The sequence below is a fragment of the Leopardus geoffroyi genome, chromosome C1 (genome assembly GCF_018350155.1).
Source record: "Leopardus geoffroyi isolate Oge1 chromosome C1, O.geoffroyi_Oge1_pat1.0, whole genome shotgun sequence".
Lineage (NCBI taxonomy): Eukaryota > Metazoa > Chordata > Mammalia > Carnivora > Felidae > Leopardus > Leopardus geoffroyi.
In genome coordinates this window covers 72,396,552-72,416,529 of record NC_059328.1, presented here as the reverse complement: position 1 = coordinate 72,416,529, position 19,978 = coordinate 72,396,552, and the positions used below count along the sequence as shown (strand labels likewise).

Below are 19,978 nucleotides of genomic sequence, written 5' to 3'. Positions count from 1 at the left end.
GGGACCAGATGGCTTCACAGGTGAATTTTTCCAAACATTTAAGGAAGTGTTTATACCTATCCTTCTCAAACTATTCAAGAAAAATTAGAGGAAGGAATGCTTTCACATTCATACTATGAGGCTAGCATTGTCCTGATACCAAAACCAGAAAAGACAGTACAAAAAAAGAAAGTATAGGCCAATATCCCTGAAGAACATAGATACAAAAATTTTCAACAAAATATTAGCAAAAAAAAAAAAAAAAAAATTCAGCAATACATTAAAGGGATCATATTCCACAATCAAATAAGATTTATTCCAGGGATGCAAGGATGATTCAGTATTTGCAAATCAATTAACTTGATACACCACATTAACAAAATGAAGGCTAAAAATCATGATCTTCTCAATAGATGCAGAAAAAGCATTTGACAAAATTCAACATCCACTTATGAAGAAAACTCTCAATAAATTCCTTAACATAACAAATGCCATATATGGCAAACCCACAACTAGCATCATACTCAATGGTGGAAAGCTGAAAGCTTTTCCTCCAAGATCAGGAATAATAGAAAGATGCCTACTCTCACCACTTTTATTCAACATAGTACTGGAAATGTCAGCTATAGCAATAAGAGAAGAAAAAGAAAGGAAAGACATCCACATTGGTAAGACAGAAGCACAACTGTCAACATTTGTAGATCACATTATACTGTAAATACAAAATAAAGACTTCACCAAAAAACTATTACAACTACTAAATTGGGATACAAAATGAATATACAGAAATCTGTTGCATTTCTATACAATAAAAACAAATTATCAGAAAGAGAAATTAAGAAAATGATCTTATTTATAATTGAATAAAAATAATAACATATCTAGGAATAAATTTAGCCAGGGAGGCAGAAGGTCTATATTCTGAAAACTATAAGACATTTATGCAAGAACTGAAGATGACAAAAATAAATGGAAAGATACATTGTTTGTGGATTGGAAGAATTAATATTGTTAAGATGTCTATGCTATCCAAAGCAAGCTCCATATTCAGTACAATTCCTATCAAAATTCCAATAGTATTTTTCACAGAACTAGAACAAATGCTCTGAAATTTGTATGCAATGACAAAAGACCCTGAATAGCCAAAATAGTCTTGAGAAAGCTGCGGGTATCATGCTGCCTGATTTTCAAACTGCACACAAAGCTGTGGTTATCAGAACAGTTTGGTACTGGCACAAAAAGAGACACATAGGTCAATGGAACAGAATAGAGAGCCCAGAAATAAACACACACTTATATGATCAATTAATATACAATGGGGAAAATACAACCTTTTCAATAATTGGTGTTGGGGAAACTGGACAGCTACATGCAAAAGAATGAAACTGGACCACTTTTTTCCATTACATGCAAGAATAAACTCAAAGTGTATTAAAGACCTAAATGTAAGACCTGAAATCATAGAACTTCCAAAAAAGAACAGGCATAAACTCTGGCACATCAGTCTTAGCAGTATTTTTGTGGTATGTGTCTCCTCTGGCAAAGGCAATAAAAGCAAAAATAAACAATTGGGACTACATCAAACTAAAAAGTTTTTTACAGTAAAGGAAATCATCAACAAAACAAAAAGGCAAATGGGAGAAGATATTTGCAAATGATATATCCAGTAAGAGATTAATATCCAAAATATATAAAGAACTCCTACAACTCAACACAAATAAACCAATCTGATTTTTAAAATGGGCAGAGGACCTGAATAGGCATTTTTCCAAAGACGACGTATAGAAGGCGAATAGACATATGAAAAAATGCTCAACATCACTAATCAGGGAAATGCATATCAAAACCACAGTGAGATTTCACCTCATCGCTGTCAGAATGACTAGTATCAAAAAAGGACAAGAAATAACAAATGTTGGTGAGAATGTGGAAAAAAAGAAACCGTCATGCACTGTTGGTAGAATATAAATTGGTGCAGCCACTACGTAAACCAGTATGGAGATTACTCAAAAAATTAAAAATAGAAATACCACAGGATCCAGCTATTTGACATCTGGGTATTTATCTGAAAAAAAAATTGAAAAACATAATATGAAAAGATACATACACCTGTATCTTCATTGTATGTATGTTCATTGCAGCATTGTTTACAATAGCCATGACATGGAAACAACCTAAGTGTTCACTGATACACAAATGGATAAAGAAGATGTATATATATATACACACACAAAATGTAATATTACTTAGCCATAAAAAGAGTGAATTCTTGCCATTCATGACAACAAAAATGAACCTAGAGGGCATTATGCTATGTGAAATAAGAGAGGAACAAATTGTGTATTATTTTACTTACATGTGGAGTCCAAAAAACAAAACAACACAAAACAGAAACAGATTCATAAGTACACAGAACAAACTGGTGATTGCCAGAGGGGAGGGTATAAGGAGATGGGTGAAATAGGTGAAGGGGATTAAGAGTTATAGACTTTCAGTTATAAAATACGTAAGTCATGGGGATGTGAAGTACAGCATAGCGAATATTGTCAATAGTATTATAATAACTACATATAGTGACAGATGGTGACCAGACTTATTCTGGTGATCATTTCATAATGTGTACAAATGTCAAACCATTATGTTGTATGCCTGAAACTATTATAATATTGTATGCCAACTGTACTTCAAAATATAAAAATAAATAAATAAAAAGATTATTAAATTGATCTTCTAATTAATGGAATTGATTACATGGCTGAATGATCCAGATTAAATCTTTTTCTATCATTTTAACATTAAGTAAAAATGCAAGCTAATTTGACATCATGTATAACATACTTCATCCATTTGAAAATTCATAATGTTTAAGTTGACTTCATTTCTTCAGTATTTTTCCTAGCAAGATCATTATGAGATTCTCTTCAAATAATTCAATGCTTATGATGTTCTTAATGTTATTGATATTCAGTCTTTTGAAATATATTAGTGGAACTAAACAAATAATTATACATTTGGTTTCACATTTTGGGGGGAAAAAATATGCCACACTAACTGTATTATCTGCATTCACAAATACTTGGATCCAGCTGTGGAACTGATTGTTTTTGCATGTGGTCTCTGTAGGGTCCTGTGGGGGAACAAGGAGAGAGAGGAGAGCCTGGAGCAGAGGGCTATAAGGTAATTACAGCAAATTTCACACCTTGCTTCTAAATTGAATCAGTGTTCTCTGGTGGTTTTGCTCAGTTTCAAATGAAAATAAGCGTCATTGAGTTATGAGTAATATCTTAAGGTTTTGATCCCAGAAGAAGCCTAGTTCTTTGTACTTTCTGTTCCTTTTTTTCTGGACTCATCTTCACCTCCTCCCATTGCTGCTTTTTTCTCATCATCCGATCTCAGCTGAAATGTTACTTCGGGAAAGGCCTTCTCTTTCTATTCTTCACTTTGCATCATATTAGATTTACTTCATGATATTTAATGCCATCTATATTATCTAACCACTTTTTTTATATACATTTGGTTTTTTGTTTAGTGTCTTGTCTTTCCCTACCAAAAAGTAAGATCCATGAAAATGAGACTCTTGTCTGGCTTTTTCATCATTATATACCCAATTTCTAGAACATAATGTTCCTGATGTATAGTAGGAATTCAATAGAGTTGTCAAATAGGTGGATGAATGTCATTATATTCTCAAGCCTTCTGTCAGTTTTTGTCCTCTTCCACTCTTAGAAGGACTTTATGAGACCAACTTCATTAGCCAAAATTGTATTAGATTATGTATAGAATTTATTCCGTGTCATTTTTATTAGCATATTTATGTTTAGGATGTTCTCTATTCCTGTCTTATCTCTCTTCCCTTCCTGTTTATAGTGTCAGTTGCTAAACAAATTGGTCATCTGCTAACTCTCTCCCTATAGTTTCTATGTCATTCATTTTCTCACAACATTCTGTACATACTCACAGTATTATCTAAACTTTATCTACATAAATCCTATCTTTTTCGTAATCTAGTACAGACTCCCTTTTCCTAAGCTCACCCTAACAGTAATCTTTCCATATTCCTCAGTCCTATAATATTTATTATTTATAGAAGTTATTCAATAGAAATATTTTACCATCTTATGTTGCTAATATATTTGCTAATTATTTTTCATGTGCAGATATCTTAGCTCCCTAGTTTGAATATGACCTCTTTCTTCTACAATGTTTTGTTCTGAGTTTTGTACATAATAGTATATAATATGTATATAAACATAATTCATTTTTAATAGTGAATTGATGGGTTGTTTGATCCAATATACCCCTCTCCCATGTAAAATTTCAGTGGCCATATTTGAAATGAAGACTTAAATAGCCAGATTGAATGGACAAGCTGGTAGGTAGATAACTATCATCAATATATTAATTTTCTCAAGCCTGAAATCTGAAAAATCAACTTTCACTTCCTAAAATTCTCTTTGAAGTAAATGTTGAAGGTCACTCTAAATGTTTGTGAAATTGTTGTGGTGGCCATCTTGTATTTCTTCTATTTTTAAAGAAACATTTTTTGAATGTCATGTATATTCTGTTTCCAATTTTCATAACATTTGGATCTATAAGTGTTTCTTAATCCAAGGAATTCAATGTATTTAGGTTCTTTTTGGGTTGAGAAGCTAACCCACTGCTTCCAGAAAAATTTGAAAAGCATCTTAAACTTCCTTAGCTTTTTTTTTTTGCTTGAAAAACAGCATGACTCTATTTTTTTTAGTTCATTTTCAGTTTTTTTTTTTCATTTTTTTCATTTTTTAATTTTTTAAAATTTACATCCAAGTTAGTTAACATATAGTATAATAATTATTTCAGGAATAGAATCCAATGATTCCTCATCTACTTATAAGACCCAGTGTTCATCCCAACAAGTGTTCTCCTTATTGCCCCTTGCCCAATTAGCCCATCCCCCCACTCAAAACCCCTCCAGCAACCCTAGGTTTGTTCTCTATCTTTAAGCATCTCTTATGATTTGTCTCCCTCCCTGTTTTTATATTATTTTTGCTTCCATACCCTTATGTTCATCTGTTTCATATCTTAAATTCCACATATGGGTGAAGTCATATGACATTTGTCTTTCTCTGACTGAATAATTTCACTTAGCATGATACACTCTAGTTCCATTGCAACTGGCAAGATTTCATTCTTTTCCATCACCGAGTAATATTCCATTGTATATATATACCACATCATCTTTATTCATTCATCAGTCAGTGGACATTTGGGCTCTTTCCATACTTTGGCTATTGTTGATAGCACTGGTATAAACATTGAGATACATGTGCCCCTTCAAAACAGCACGCCTGTATCCTTTGGATAAATTCCTAGTAGTGCAGTTGCTGGGCCTTAGGGTAGTTCTATTTTTAATTCTTTTTTTTTTTTTTTTTTTTTTTTTTAATTTTTTTTTCAACGTTTATTTATTTTTGGGACAGAGAGAGACAGAGCATGAACGGGGGAGGGGCAGAGAGAGAGGGAGACACAGAATCGGAAACAGGCTCCAGGCTCTGAGCCATCAGCCCAGAGCCCGACGCGGGGCTCGAACTCACGGACCGTGAGATCGTGACCTGGCTGAAGTCGGACGCTTAACCGACTGCGCCACCCAGGCGCCCCATAATTCTTTAAGGAACTTCAACACTGTTCCAGACACCAGTTTGTATTCCCACCAATAGTGCAAGAGGGTTCCCCTTTCTCCACATCCTCACCAGCATCTGTTGTTTCCTGAGTTGTTAATTTTAGCCACTCTGACTGGTGTGAGGTGGTATCTCAATGTGGTTTTGATTTGTATTTCCCTGATGATGAGTGATATTGAATATCTTTTCATGTGTCTGTTGGCCATCTGGATGTCTTCTTTGGAAAAGTGTCTATTCATGTCCTCTGCCCATTTCTTCACTGGATTATTTGGTTTTGGGGTGTTGAGTTTGGTAAGTTCTTTATAGATTTTGGATACTAACCCTTTATCTGATAGGTCATTTGCAAATATCTTTTCCCATTCTGTTGATTGCCTTTTAGTTTTGTTGATTGTTTCCTTTGCAATGCAGAAGTTTTTTATCTTGATGAGGTCCCAATAGTTCATTTTTGCTTTTGTTTCCTTCCCTGCGGAGACATGTCAAGTAAGATGTTGCTGCAGCCAAGGTCAAAGAGGTTTTTGCTATCTTTCTCCTCTAGGATTTTGATGGCTTCCTGTCTTACATTTAGGTCTTCCATCTAATTTGAGTTTAATTTTAAGTAAGAAAGTGGTCCAGGAGCATTCTTCTGCATGCCACTGTCCAGTTTTCCCAATACCATTTGCTGAAGAGACTGTTGTTTTTCCATTGGATAGTCTTTCCTGCTTTTTCATATATTAGTTGGCCATATGTTTGTGGGTCCATTTCTGGGTTATCTATTCTGTTGCATTGAATATCAATGCAAAAAGTATCATCCTTTCTTGATGATTACAGCTTTGTAATACAGCTTGAAGTCCAGAATTATGATGCCTCCAGCTTTGGTTTTCTTTTTCAGGATTGCTTTGGCTATTGAGGGTCTTTTTTAGTTCCATACAAATTTTAAGATTCTTTGTTCTAGCTCTGTGAAGAATGCTGGTGTTATTTTGATAGGGATTGCACTGAATGTGTAGATTGCCTTGGAAAGTATTGACATTTTAACAATACTTATTCTTCCAATCCATGAGCATGGAATGTTTTTCCATTTCTTTGTGTCTTCTTCAGTTTCTTTCATAAATTTTCCATAGTTTTCAGTGTATAGATTTTTCACCTCTTCGGTTAGGTTTATTCCTAGGTATATTATGGTTTTTGGTGCAATTGTAAATAGGACCGATTCCTTGATTTCTCTTTCTGTTGCTTCATTATTGATGTATAGAAATGCAGCCAATTTCTGTACATTGATTTTATATCCTGTGACTTTGCTGAATTCATGGATCAATTCTAGCAGTTTTTTGGTGGAATCTTTTGGGTTTTCCACATAGAGTATCATGTCATCTGCAAAAAGTGACAATTTGATTTCCTCCTCGCCAATTTGGATGCCTTTTATTTCTTTGTGTTTTCTCATTGCTGAGGCTAGGACTTCCAACACTATGTTGAAAAACAGTGGTAAGAGTGGACACACTTGTCATGTTCCTGACCTTAGAGGGAAAGCTCTCAATTTTTCCCCATTGAGGGTGATATTAATGGTGGGTCTTTCATACATGGCTTTTATGATCTTGAGGTATGATCCTTCTATCCCTGCTTTCTTGAGGGCTTTTATCAAGAAAGGATGTATTTTGTCAAATGATTCGTCTACATCTATTGAGAGGATCATGTGGTTCTTTTTTTTTTTAAATGTTTATTTATTTTTGAGACAGAGAGACAGAGCATGAGGAGGTGAGGGGCAGAGAGAGAGGGAGACACAGAATCCGAAGCAGCTCCAGGCTCTGAGCTGTCAGCACAGAGCCTGATGCAGGGCTTGAACTCACAGACCACGAGACCATGACCTGAGCCGAAGTCAGACGCTCAACTGCCTGAGCCACCCAGGCGTCCCGAGGATCATGTGGTTCTTATTCTTTCTTTTATTAATGTGATGTATCACATTGATTGATTTGTGGATATTGAGCCATCCCTGCATCCCAGGAATAAATCCCACTTGATCGTGGTGAATAATTCTTTTAATGTATTGTTTGATCCAGTTGGCTAGTATCTTTGTTGAGAATTTTTACATCAGTGTTCATGAGGGAAATTGGTCTGTAGCTCTCCTTTCTAGTGGGGTCTTTGTCTGGCTTTGGAATCAGGGTAATGCTGGACTCAGAATGAGTTTGGAAGTTTTCTTTCCATTTCTAGTTTTTGCAACAGTTTCAAAAGAATAGGCATTAACTCTTCTTCTTTAAATGTTTCCAGGTAAAATTCCAGGCTTTCCCCTGGAAAGCCATTTAGCCCTGGACTCCTTTTTGGGAGGCGGGGGGAGATTTTTGATTACTGATTCTATTTCTTTCCTGGTTATAAGTCTGTTCAAATTTTCTATTTCTTTCTGTTTCAGTTTTGGTAGTTTATATGTTTCTAGGAATTTGTCCATTTCTTCCAAATTGCCCAATTTATTGGCATATAATTGCTCATAATATTCTCTTATTATTATTTGTATTTCTGCAATGTTGGTTGTGATCTCCCTTCTTTCATTCGTGATTTATTTGGGTCCTTTCCTTTTTCTTTTTGATCAAACTGGCTAGGAGTTCATCAATTTTGTTAATTCTTTCAAAAAATCAGCTCCTGGTTTCATTGATATGTTCTACTTTTTTTAAATTTCTATATCATTGATCTCTGCTTTAATCTTTATTATTTCCCATCTTCTGCTGTTTTCAGGCTTTATTTGCTGTTCTTTTTCCAGCTCTTTAAGGTGTAAGGTTAGGTTGTTTATCTGAGATCTATCTTCCTTAGGAACCCCTGGATTTCTATGTAGTTCCCTCTTATGACTGCCTTTTCTGCATCCCAGAGGTTTTGGGCTGTCATGTTATCATTTTCATTGACTTCCATGTACTTTTTACTTTCCTCTTTAATTTCATGGATAACCCATTTATTCATTAGTAGAATGTTCTTTAATCTTCAAGTATTCGTGGTCTTTCCAATTTTTTTTTTTGTGGTTGATTTTGAGTTTCATAGCGTTGTGGTCTGAATATATGATCAGTCTGAATATATGATCACGGTATGATCTTGATTTTTTGTTTTTGTTGAGGGCTGATTTGTGTCCCAGTATGTGATCTGATCTGGAGAATGTTCCATATGCACTCAAGAAGAATATATATTCTGCTGCTTTAGGATGAAATGTTCTGAATATATCTGTTAAGTCTATCCAGTCCAGTGTGTCATTCAGAGCCATTGTCTCCTTGTTGATTTTCTGCTTAGATGATCTTTCCATTGTTGTAAGTGGGGTGTTGAAGTCCCCTACTATTATGGTATTATCATCAATGAGTTTCTTTATGTTTGTGATTAATTGATTTATATATTTGAGTGTTTTCTCATTGGGAGCATAAGTGTTTACAACTGTTAGGTCTTCTTGATGTATAGACCCATTAATTATGATATAATACTTTTCTTCATCTCTTGTTAGTCTTTATTTTAAAATCTAGTTTGTCTGATATAAGTATGGGTACCACAGCTTTCTTTTGGTGACCATTAGCATGATAGATGGTTCTCCATCTCTTTACTTTCAATCTGAAGGTCTAAAACTCTTGTAAATGACATATAGATGGATCTTGTTTTCTTATCCATTCTGATACCCTACGTCTTTTGATTGGAGCGTTTAGTCCATTGACATTTAGAGTGAATAGTGAAAGATACAAATTTAGTGCCATTGTGTTGCCTGTAGAGTTGGAGTTTCTGGTGATGTTCTCTGGTCCTTTCTAATCTTCATTGCTTTTGGCCTTTTTTGTTTTGTGTCATCTTTTCTCCCCTCAGAGAGTCCCCCTTAAATTTTCTTTCAGGGCTGGTTTAGTTTAGTTAACTCCTTTAGTTTTTGTTTGTCTGAGAAACCCTTTATCCCTCCTTCTATTTTGAATGACAGCCTTGCTGGATAAAGAGTTCTTGGCTGCATATTTTGTCAACTTACCACGTTGAATACATCCCGCCACTCCTTTCTGGCCTGCCACGTTTCTGTGGATAGGTATTCTGTGAACCCGATCTGTCTTCCCTTATAGATGAAGGACTTTTTTTCCCTTGCTTTCATAATTCTTTTCTTGTTTGTGTATTTTGTGATTTCGATTATGATATGCCTTATTGATGGTCGGTTTTTGTTGAATCTAATGGGAGTTCTCTATGCTTCTTTGATTTTGATTTCTGTGTCTTTCCCCAGATTAGGAAAGTTTTCTGCTATAATATTCTCACATAAACCTTCTACCCCTTTTTCTCTCTCTTCATCTTCTTGGACTCCTATGATTTGGATGTTATTCCTTTTTAGTAAGTCACTGTGTTCTCTAATTCTTGTATCATGCTTTTTTGCATTAGCTTCCCTTTTTCTTTTTTCTTTTTTTTTTTTTTTTTTTTTTTTTGCTTTATTATTCTCCATAATTTTGTCTTCTATATCGCTGATTCGCTGCTCTGCTTCATCCATCCTTGCCGTTGTGGCAGCCATCTGAGATTCCATCTTGGTTATAACCTTTTTAATTTTGTCCTGACTAGATTTTACTTCTTTTATCTCTGCAGAAAGGGATTCTATGCTTTTTTCAACCCCAGCTAGTATTCTTATTATCATCGTTCTAAATTCTAGTTCAGACATCTTTCTTATATCTCTGTTCATTAAACCCTTGGCTGTCAATTCTTCCTGTTCTGTCTTTTGGGGTGAATTCCTTAGTTTTGTCATTTTGAAAGAATAAAAAGAATTAATAAAGTAAAAAATAAAAATGATAAAATGAGAAACAAAAAAAATACATAAATAAAGGAAGCTAGATCCTAGGTGTGTTTTGGTGGTTGTTGAAAAATTTTGATATAGTAGAGAAACAATAGGAAAGAAAATGAAAAAAATAGTAAGAAAAGTTTAAAAACATAAAAAACGTGTATATAATAAAGTAGAATAAAATGAAATGAAGAAAGTGGAATAGAATACAAAGATTTGCAAAAATACAAAAACATAGTAAAAAGACTTAAACATATTTTTTAAAAAAGAAAATAAAAATAAATTTTTCTCTTTTTCTATCCAAGAAAAAGAAAAGAAAGGAGAGGGGAAAAACAATTTAAACAAACACAGAAGCAAAAAAAATAATAGATAAACCAGGAAACAGAATGAAACCTGAATGAAGTTACATCCAGTTTCCCCTAGAACTCAAACTATGAAGCACTCTATACTCCATACACTAAGCACATGGAGTGACTTGTGCTGGTCTTCTAAGGGGCTGCACTTGGAGGTCACAGTTGGGTGGGACTTGTTGTAACAGCTCCATTCTTCGTTAGGTGGCACTGCTCAGCTTACTGGGGTGGATTGGTGTGGCGTGCATGCCCGTGTGCATGGGCAGGGGCAGTGGAAATGGCTTCACCCAACTTCCTAGTTTTTGGCACAGGAATTTTGTGCTCTCACCGACCCATAATCAAGAACCCCTCCTTTGTCTCAGGCTTCTGTCCATTCCCCACTTATACCCTGTCCATGTCCAAATCATCAGCCTGTTAGGCAGCACCTCCCTCCTGAGTTTTACCTCAGATGGGGATGTGTTTCCAAACCCCTCATTTCAGAGAACCCTGCAGGTTGGACCCACTCTGACCCTCTGGGGGAATGTCTCACTGAACAATGGCCAGCTTGCACCAGAATGTGTTCATGCAGTGGTGCAGCAGCAGAGGTTCAGAGATTATGGCAAATCACAACATACAGCCAGCACCAGGTTTCACTGCACTCTGGTGTCTTTGTCCCAATATCAGCAAACGAGGCTGCTCTCCAGAGTCCGCTGGGACCTTTGCCTGTGGGGAGGCCATATGGCCTCTACCAAATGCACTCAAAGCAGAGGAACCCCTTCTCCCCTTGTGGCCCACAGACCCCTTGAACCTCGCTGTCTGCTCCTGGGGATTTACTCAAAACTAGAGCACTGCCAGGTATTGAGCTCCAGAACTTCCAACTCTGTGCTCCACTGTTTATAGATTCCTAATGGTATTGTAACCCTCTCCTTTCTCCCCAGCAGTGGTTTTTAAGAACAGATTTCTTGTTCAGTCCCTTGTCAGTGTTTCCACTCTTTCCAGCTGCTTTTGGGGGGAGTGCTTTTCCTGTATGATCCTAGTGTGCTGCACTCTCCCCCTTTTCCTTTCTCTGTTCTCTGTCCAGAAAAACACCTCCTTACCCTCTGCAACTTTTTCTCCCCCAGTTCACCTCTTCACACCGTGTACCTGCCAAGTTCTGTGGCTCAAGTTATGCAGATTGTTGTGTTAATCATCGGATCGATTTCCTAGGTGTTCAAAATGGTTTGGTGCTGATCTAGCTGCACCTCAGCGATGAGACAAGCTGAGAACTTCTATGCTGCTGCGCCATTTTGGAAAACACCTTCCTTAGCCTTTTCTATGCATAACTTCACACATTCTCAGGAAAATCAAGTTCTTGCAATATCTTCTTTTGGCCTCTACCAACTGTGAAATATTTGGTTGCTAAACTAGCAAATTTACTGGCAAACAAACAAATAGATATTCTTTTGGAAGAAGAAAAGAATCTCTTCATCTGGCTAGCAGAAGAGAAACCCTGCCTGTCTTCTTCTGAATAGTCACACCTTATTCAGAAATCCTTCATCAGAGAACTTCTTCCTGGGCTTACTGTGGAATCAATTTCTCCTTCCTCATTCCACAAATATTCCTGATTATGTTTTCAGTTGTCAATATTTCATGAATTAGTTTGATCCACATCTTCCTTTATGTCTTATTCTATCCTATGTCCTTAGTCTTTAGAGGTCATTTTGTAATTTGTTGGTGGTTTTATTCTAAACAAGTCATCATGAACCAGGCAGCCATAATAATTTTATTACTTAGACATCTGAAAGCCATGAAATATCCACACTTGTCCCCTGCCAGGTTTCCCAAGCACAAGTTTGATTCATATAGGGGAACTGTGCTTTATTTATAGTTAGATTATTCTGTTGTAGCCTCAGGTGAAATTTTCAAATGTTTGTTTTTCTATCATTTTAAAGTGTATATACTATCATTTCACTGTGGTAAACTAATGATTAACATTATCGTCAACCCTTCTTTTAATTGTACTAAAATACACATAATATAAAATTTAACATTTTAACAATTCTAAAGTGTACAATTCAAAGATATTAGTACATTCCCAATATTGTGCAACCATCACACGCTACATAGTTCCAGAACATTTACATTACCCTAAAAAGGAAGCCTCATACCCATTAAGCAGTCAGTCTGTATTTCTCCCAGGCTTTGGCAACCATTACTCTGCTTTCTGACTCTATTGAGTTATCTCTTCTGGATATTTCATATAAATGGAATTGTATAATATATAGCTTTTTGTGTCTGGCTTCATTTCACTTAATGTATTATATTGTAATCGATGTTGTAGAATGTTTTAGTACTCCATGCCTTTCTATGACTGAATGATTATCACCAATCTTTTTAAAAACATTTTTATATTTACAAATGTTCTTACAATTGTAGTGAGCTCACAGTTATCTTTTGGGATTAAAAAAATTGAATGATAATGTAGATTTTGCTTCCATTTTGCTGCGAACAGTTAGAAATTTTTAAAAATCTTGTTCACCATCTTTTGTTCTCTTTTCCTCTTGAAGAAACTGAGAATTACAAAAGTCATGTGTCTTGCTCATTATCATCAATAAATACTTAGTAGTAAGTACTTAGTACTTTTTAGGAATCATTATACATGACAGATCTTATGTGTCATGCATAATAAAATCTCTGTCCACTCATCATATATTTGAGTGTCTGCCATAGGCCAGGAACAGAGCTAGAAGACGTAAGTATAATACTGGATACCCCAGATACAGTACTTGCCTCTGTGGACATCACATGTAGAAGACATATAATAAGAACATTTAATCAGCATAAAAACAGATATAGTAAATTATAGTTGTCATCCAGAAAACTATACATCCCAAAGGTCGAGATAAATTCATGTAAGGCTTGAGAAAGAGAGAAAATATAGTGGGAATAAGCATATTATACTGTCAACATCTGCTTTTTAAAAATATGAGCAGAATATACAGATACCCAAGATTAAATCAGACTAAATTTGTGTGAGATGAAGTCCTAGAAATACATGGAATAAATTACATTCTAGCTCAAACTCCATTTCACTTTGGTTTGGTCAGTTTTATCATCCTCCCCAAATTTGATCATATTCTTTCTATGTCTTCAATTCAGTGAATGCTACCATCAGACATTAAGGTATTCAAGCCAATAAATGAATAGTCCTTCTTTCTATCTTTCTGTCCATCTCTGTATCTCTCTGTCCCCCTCTGTCTATTGCTCTCTCTGTGTGTCCGTTTCTATTTCTCTCCTTTTGTTTCTTTCTGTCCCTTTATCTCTCTTGTTCTCTCCCTCCTCTCCCTTCTCTCTCCTCTCATCTCTCAAATTTAATTGGCCACTTCTTTTGACCTTAGATAACTCTGGAATCTAGCCATTTTGCCCTACTTTAGTTTAGGTTTCATCATTTTTGTCTGAATTATTGTAATAGCTTCCAAACTAGACTCCCTATCCCTAGTCATAGCTCTCTCAAATCCATTCTCCACTTAACATGTTCTGTCAGATAAATCTTCATTTATTCCCCCCATGCTATCCACTCTGCCAGAATATCTTCTTTTTACTTTACTGCCTGGAGCACTCATCCTTCAAGATTCAGCTTATCATCACTTCCCTTATAAAATCCTTGACCATCTAATTCCCCTTCACCATTTAGCCCATCCCACTACTAATATCATCAGGCAAAGTCAATCACTTCCCAGAACCTTGCCTACATAACTTTATAATAATATTTACTACATCATATTTAATTTTTAACATTGCAGAAAATGGCCTTTCTCAATTTTTATTGAAATAGACAGAACTAGAGGAATTACAGTGAAACTTCTAGAAAGCAAGTTTGTTTTTAGTGAGATTTGTATCCAGACTTCACAAAACCAGGAGAAGCTATTGGCTATTTTATGACCATTCTAAAAAGGTCTTTATAAAACACAGACAAAAATGGTGGCAAAGTCACAACTGGCCATCATGATCTTGAGTTTTATAGTTTGCTCATCTGTTCACTCTCACTACGTTGTATAACTTCATCCTTTCACCAATCACTTCTCTCCTGAATTCTGCTTCATCAATGACTTATAATAGTCATATATACTTACACCATATTTCCTCTTGACTGACCTGATTCTGTTATTGTTGACTCTGCTCATGTTTTGCTAGTAACGCCATGTGTGGTAATGGTATTCTCTTTAGTTATGGCCATGTTCTATAGAAAGCCTTCCAAACAGTCTTTGTCTCTTGGCAATGTTCACTCTGTTAAATAATTCTTTTTTTTTTTTTTAATCAGGAGGTTGAATCTTAAAACCACAAACAGTTGCCTCAAAGAATGCAAACAAAGAGAGCTTAAACTGATCTTTCTGTGAGATAAATATCATTAGTCTATATAGGCAATCCTTACTTCTCCTAGTCCAGAAAAAGGAGATGAGCCTACTAACTGTTTTTCCTATGGCATTCTTTCTGTAATACACAGAGTAGGAGGAAAGAAATTCTAAAGTGAAAAGGATGGTAGGGAAGGGGAAGAATGAGACTGCATGCAGAATTCTTTATGTATAATATGACATGCCTTTGGGTTGTTGCTAGTTTCTATTTACACACTTGAAAAGGGAAATGTGGTAGGTCAGCATTCCTTCCTAGGAGGACTAGGGTGATGACAGACTGCTGAATATCAAAGTCACTTGATGTGTCTTGGCATTATATACATTAATGATGCCCAATTTTCAATACTAAATTTATCCAAGTGGTATGAACTTAGTTTGTAAAAATGGAGACCGTAGTACACTTCTACAATAGGAATAGGTTGAAAAAGGAAATTTGTTCTCAAACTTTTTATTTCTTTGGATATTTACCGTCTTAGTTTCCTAACCAGAATTATTATAAACTGGGCGGTTTCAAACAACAGAAATGTATTCTCTCCCAGTTCTAAATACCAGAAATCTGAAACGATGGTGTTAACAGACCTTGCTCCCTCTGCAGTTTCTAGAAGAGAATTCTTCCTTTCCTCTTCTAGCTTCTGATGGCTGACAATGCTCCTTGTGGCTGCATAGCTCCAGTTTCTGCCTATGCCTTCACATGGCCCTCTTCTTTGTTGTTTGTATCTATCTCTCTCTTCTAAGGGTACTTGTCATAGGCCATTCAGGATAATCTCTTTTTAAGATCATTAACTTAATGATATCTGCAAAGACCCTTTTTCCAAAAAAGATCATATTCACAGTCTGTGGGGTTTAGGGCATAGAGATCTTTAGGTGTACTACCATTCAACCTACTATGTTGACCTATGTACAAAACAAAACAAAACTTTACAGGCTTTCTCAATTGTCATAATATCCAGTGGCTATTATGTTCTGTAATATTTCTGAAAAAGAATCATAATTTTTGATATTTAAATTGAATTTTGTAACATTTTGCTACCATTTTAAGTAATACTACCCTATTCTCTGAGTTGCATGTCTCTATTTACTCTAATAATATAATCTTTTCTATTCCTAGGGTCACATGGGTATACCAGGACCAAGAGGTGCTACTGGACAACAAGGGCCCCCAGTATGTTTTGAGAACGTTCTTTGTGATTCTGGCATTGAAAAAAATTAATGTTAATATATCTTATTTGGTGTCTGTTTTTTATGTGATTTCTCTTTGGTTTCTTATTAAAGGGTGAGCCAGGTGACCAGGGTGAACAAGGACTAAAAGGAGAGAGAGGATCTGAAGTAAGTTGAAATTATTTAAGATAATTTGAAACTTACTGTTGGTTTGAGAGAGCAGGGACATAGGAGCTGCTGTTTATCATAACTTAAGTGATCATTCACCCTTCCAGAGCAAGGATCACTGTAGGCCTCTAATCAGAGTATTTGTCAATAATTGTGCTAAAACAAGATTATTGATTAAGTTCATGTGTTTTGACTGCCATCCACATTTCCCTTTACCAGCAGCCTTCTGGTAAAAATTGCTTAAGTTTGTCCCAAACTACTCCTCTTTCCTTGGGATTTCAAGCAGAAGTACCAATAGGCCTTAAGACCAGCATTGCAAAGTGAAACCCTATCAGTCAAACCTACTTAGTTGTTGTAGTAGAGTAGGGGGAGAAATAGTTTGACTATGTGACACAGACTCACAATTGGTTTAAAACACTTTTTTTTCCATAAGTCAGTTATCTGTTATCAAACAAACTAAAAATGTATTAGCTTATTGGATGTAGTCTCTTTCCCTGTGCACTGATAGATGTTGCCTCAACCTTACTGAAGGTTGTTGCCGTATAACTTGCTTTGTGATTTGTACTATCAGTTTACTGCTATCCTGCATTTCATGGCATTCTGATTTCACATGCTATTGATTTTAAATAGAATTCTTAAAAAATTTTAGTGTAATTTTAATAATAAATTAGGTGAGAATGGATAAAAAATAATGAATTTGAAACCACATTTCTCCTAATTTGTTAAGCAATCTTCACCCATACTTTGTGCTTCCTACTTAAAGGAGTAATAAAATTGAGTTGAATCTGATTTTACATAGGTGTTCACTCACCTTAAAGCCATTTTTGAATGGTCTTGACATCTACCTAATAACTCTTTGTCAGGTTCCTTAATAAATAAAAACTAACAAATAAAAAATAAAAATATCCCATGGAAGGCAAGCCTTAACAAGAGAAAACACACAGAGAGAAGATAATTGTCTCATTCACTTAGAATTTTTTAAAAGTTTATTTATTTATTTTGAGAGAGAGAGAGAGCACATGTGTGCATGAGTAGGGGAAGAGCAGAGAGAGGAGAGAGAATCCCAAGCAGGTTCTGAGCTATCAGCATGTAGCCAGAAGCAGGGCTTGAACTCACGAACCATGAGATTATGACCTGAGCTGAAACCAAGAGTCGGACGCTTAACCATCTGAGCCACCCAAGCACCCCTCCTCCCCCGCTTAGAATTTAATACCAAAATTAGGAAAAGTAGTGGAAACAGCTAGGAACCTAGAATACTGCTACTGCCTTCTTGTGACTTGGCATTAAGTGCCTAAGGATGCAAATGCTCCCCCAAGGTTTGATCCCAAAATTTCTCATCTCTTAGAATTAGTACTTTCATATTCTTAGTATTTTCTTTTTCTTTTTTGACATATCTCAGGAAGAAGAAATGTTTTGGTATTTATTAGTATCTGTTAAAATTATGCCAGTGAAAATCATATATTCTTACTAAACAACTACATATCCAGCCTACGTGGTCAACTTACCCTGGGTATCAGAGCCAAAAGATTCTGAGAAGCCATGGTTTAAATTCTGTATAATTCAAGGGAATTAGTTCTTTCCTGCCTTGGCCAATGCTGACATACAGTTCAAGGTTACATTAAAAGCCTCTTAGGCGCTCCTGCGTGGCTCAGTCGGTTAAGTGTCTGACTTCAGCTCAGGTCATGATCTCAGGTTTGTGAGTTCAAGTTCATGATCTTGCAATAGGTGAGTTCAAGCCCTGCTTCGGGCTCTTTGCTGACAGCTGGGAGCCTGGAACCTGCTTCAGATTCTGTGTCTCCTTCTCTCTGTTCTGCCCCTGCTTGTGCTCTCTCTCTCTCTCTCTCTCTCTGTCAAAAATAAATAAACATTTTTAAAAAAGAATTTAAAATAGTAATAATTGCTACAAGAATAATCATTGACCATGTATTATTCACTAGGGACACCTTCAGTGGTCAGGTGGATCCTGTCCAATTACTGTCTTCTTGTTTTTGCAAAGCTTTAAATTTGTTTTTTAGATTTAGAAATGGCCCTTTAAAATCATCTGGACCACCCTCTCATTTTACAGATGAAGAAATTTAAGCCTCAGACAGATTGAGTTACCTAAGATCACAGAATTAGTTAACAGAACTAACAATAGAAACTATTTCTTGACTCCCAATATTATACAAAAGCCTGCTATTACTTTGAAATCTTTTATGATTAATTTTACTTAACCATCTAACTTATTCATTGGGCTCTCATTCATGACACAGTAGAGAGAAAGAACAAGTCAAAGCCAATAGCAGAACCACTACATTTTCAAAAAGACTTTTGTAATTTAAATGTAGTGAGCTGTCCTATAATGGCTTTCCAAGACTAAGACTCAAGCCAAAATCTTATTTTTCTTCCAAAACAAAATTCCAGATTTTAGTGAATTGAAATTTCTTGGTTAGAGAAAAAAAAGAAGAGAGAGAAAGAGTATAATTATTGCCTAACTCTAAATCTGTGTTTGTATTGTAAATCTGTCCTAACAAAGTTAGAACTAGCTAAGTATTGAGGTAACTATCCTTCAACTTCATTTAAATAACGGGTTTTGGACTATGATGACACATTTTTAAAATGTCCACTATCAAATAGGAAAGGCAAACGATTTTTACTTGTAGTCTTTAGAGTGAGCATAAAATTGTGCTTTTTCTTTTGTCTGGCTTAGCTTTGAAAAACATGATGGCCTATTTGAAATCAGATCCATTTAAAACAGTAAAGTCTATTTATTGATTTATGAGGTACTTAATGTTTAAATAGAATAACATGAGTAAGTTAAGTTTGAAAGTAGCATTAGAATACTTCTAGCTTTACTATAGTTGAGTTCTGGGTATTAGTTGAAGAGTGACTTTCTTTTCCTTCTTATGATAGCAACTCAGTCATGTACCAACACCTCATATAACAACATATTATCTTTGTCTTTGGCCCAAATCTATAATTTCCTACAAATAAGAGACTACCTCTCCGTAGGATTAATGTTTAGTAATGCCTGGCTCTTAATTTAGTTATAAGCCAACAATTTCATTTTGAGATTTTTTTTTAATGTGCAGTTTTTTTAAAGTATCAGTGTTCTACACTTTATTGATCTTTATACATTTAAAATCTCCACTGTTAGACTATGGCTTTTCTAGCTGGCCTACTTCCTTTTAGTATGATGACAATAATTGTAATAAGGAAATCTTTCCTGATTTGAACATCTCAAAACAGCAGACATTACAGTTTTGTTATTTGTTAAATATTTTTTGTCTTAAATAGGCAGATTTTACCACAATTGTCCTATTACAAGTAGCAAAGTATATTTCAAAAATAATTTTTATAGTCATACTTTTTCTTTTGTGTTATTCTGTTGGAAGCTGCTTCCTGATGCCCATCCAGGTCTGATTAACATCCTAGTTTTCATGATAACAGACCCATACATGTAGATTTCAGTGCACAACATTTAGCTTTTCTGAAATAATCCCCAACATAATGGTCATCCCAAAATGTAATCAGTCTGTGATGATATGTGAATCTCTTTGTTTTTATTTTGTTATATAAGCATTTGGAATAAAGCCATTA

At 35.3% G+C, this 19,978-nt stretch overlaps 1 protein-coding gene across 5 annotated transcripts in view; it reads left to right on the top strand.

The window, feature by feature from the left end:
- The window catches only part of COL24A1 (collagen type XXIV alpha 1 chain), a 397,210-nt gene that overhangs the window by 308,418 nt on the left and 68,814 nt on the right, over positions 1-19,978 (top strand). For all 5 annotated transcript variants that reach the window (XM_045478122.1, XM_045478119.1, XM_045478121.1 and 2 more), the window contains 3 exons: positions 3,103-3,156; positions 16,182-16,235; positions 16,346-16,399. In XM_045478122.1, coding sequence (XP_045334078.1) covers positions 3,103-3,156; positions 16,182-16,235; positions 16,346-16,399 — 162 coding nt within the window. The remainder of the gene's footprint in view (positions 1-3,102; positions 3,157-16,181; positions 16,236-16,345; positions 16,400-19,978) is intronic.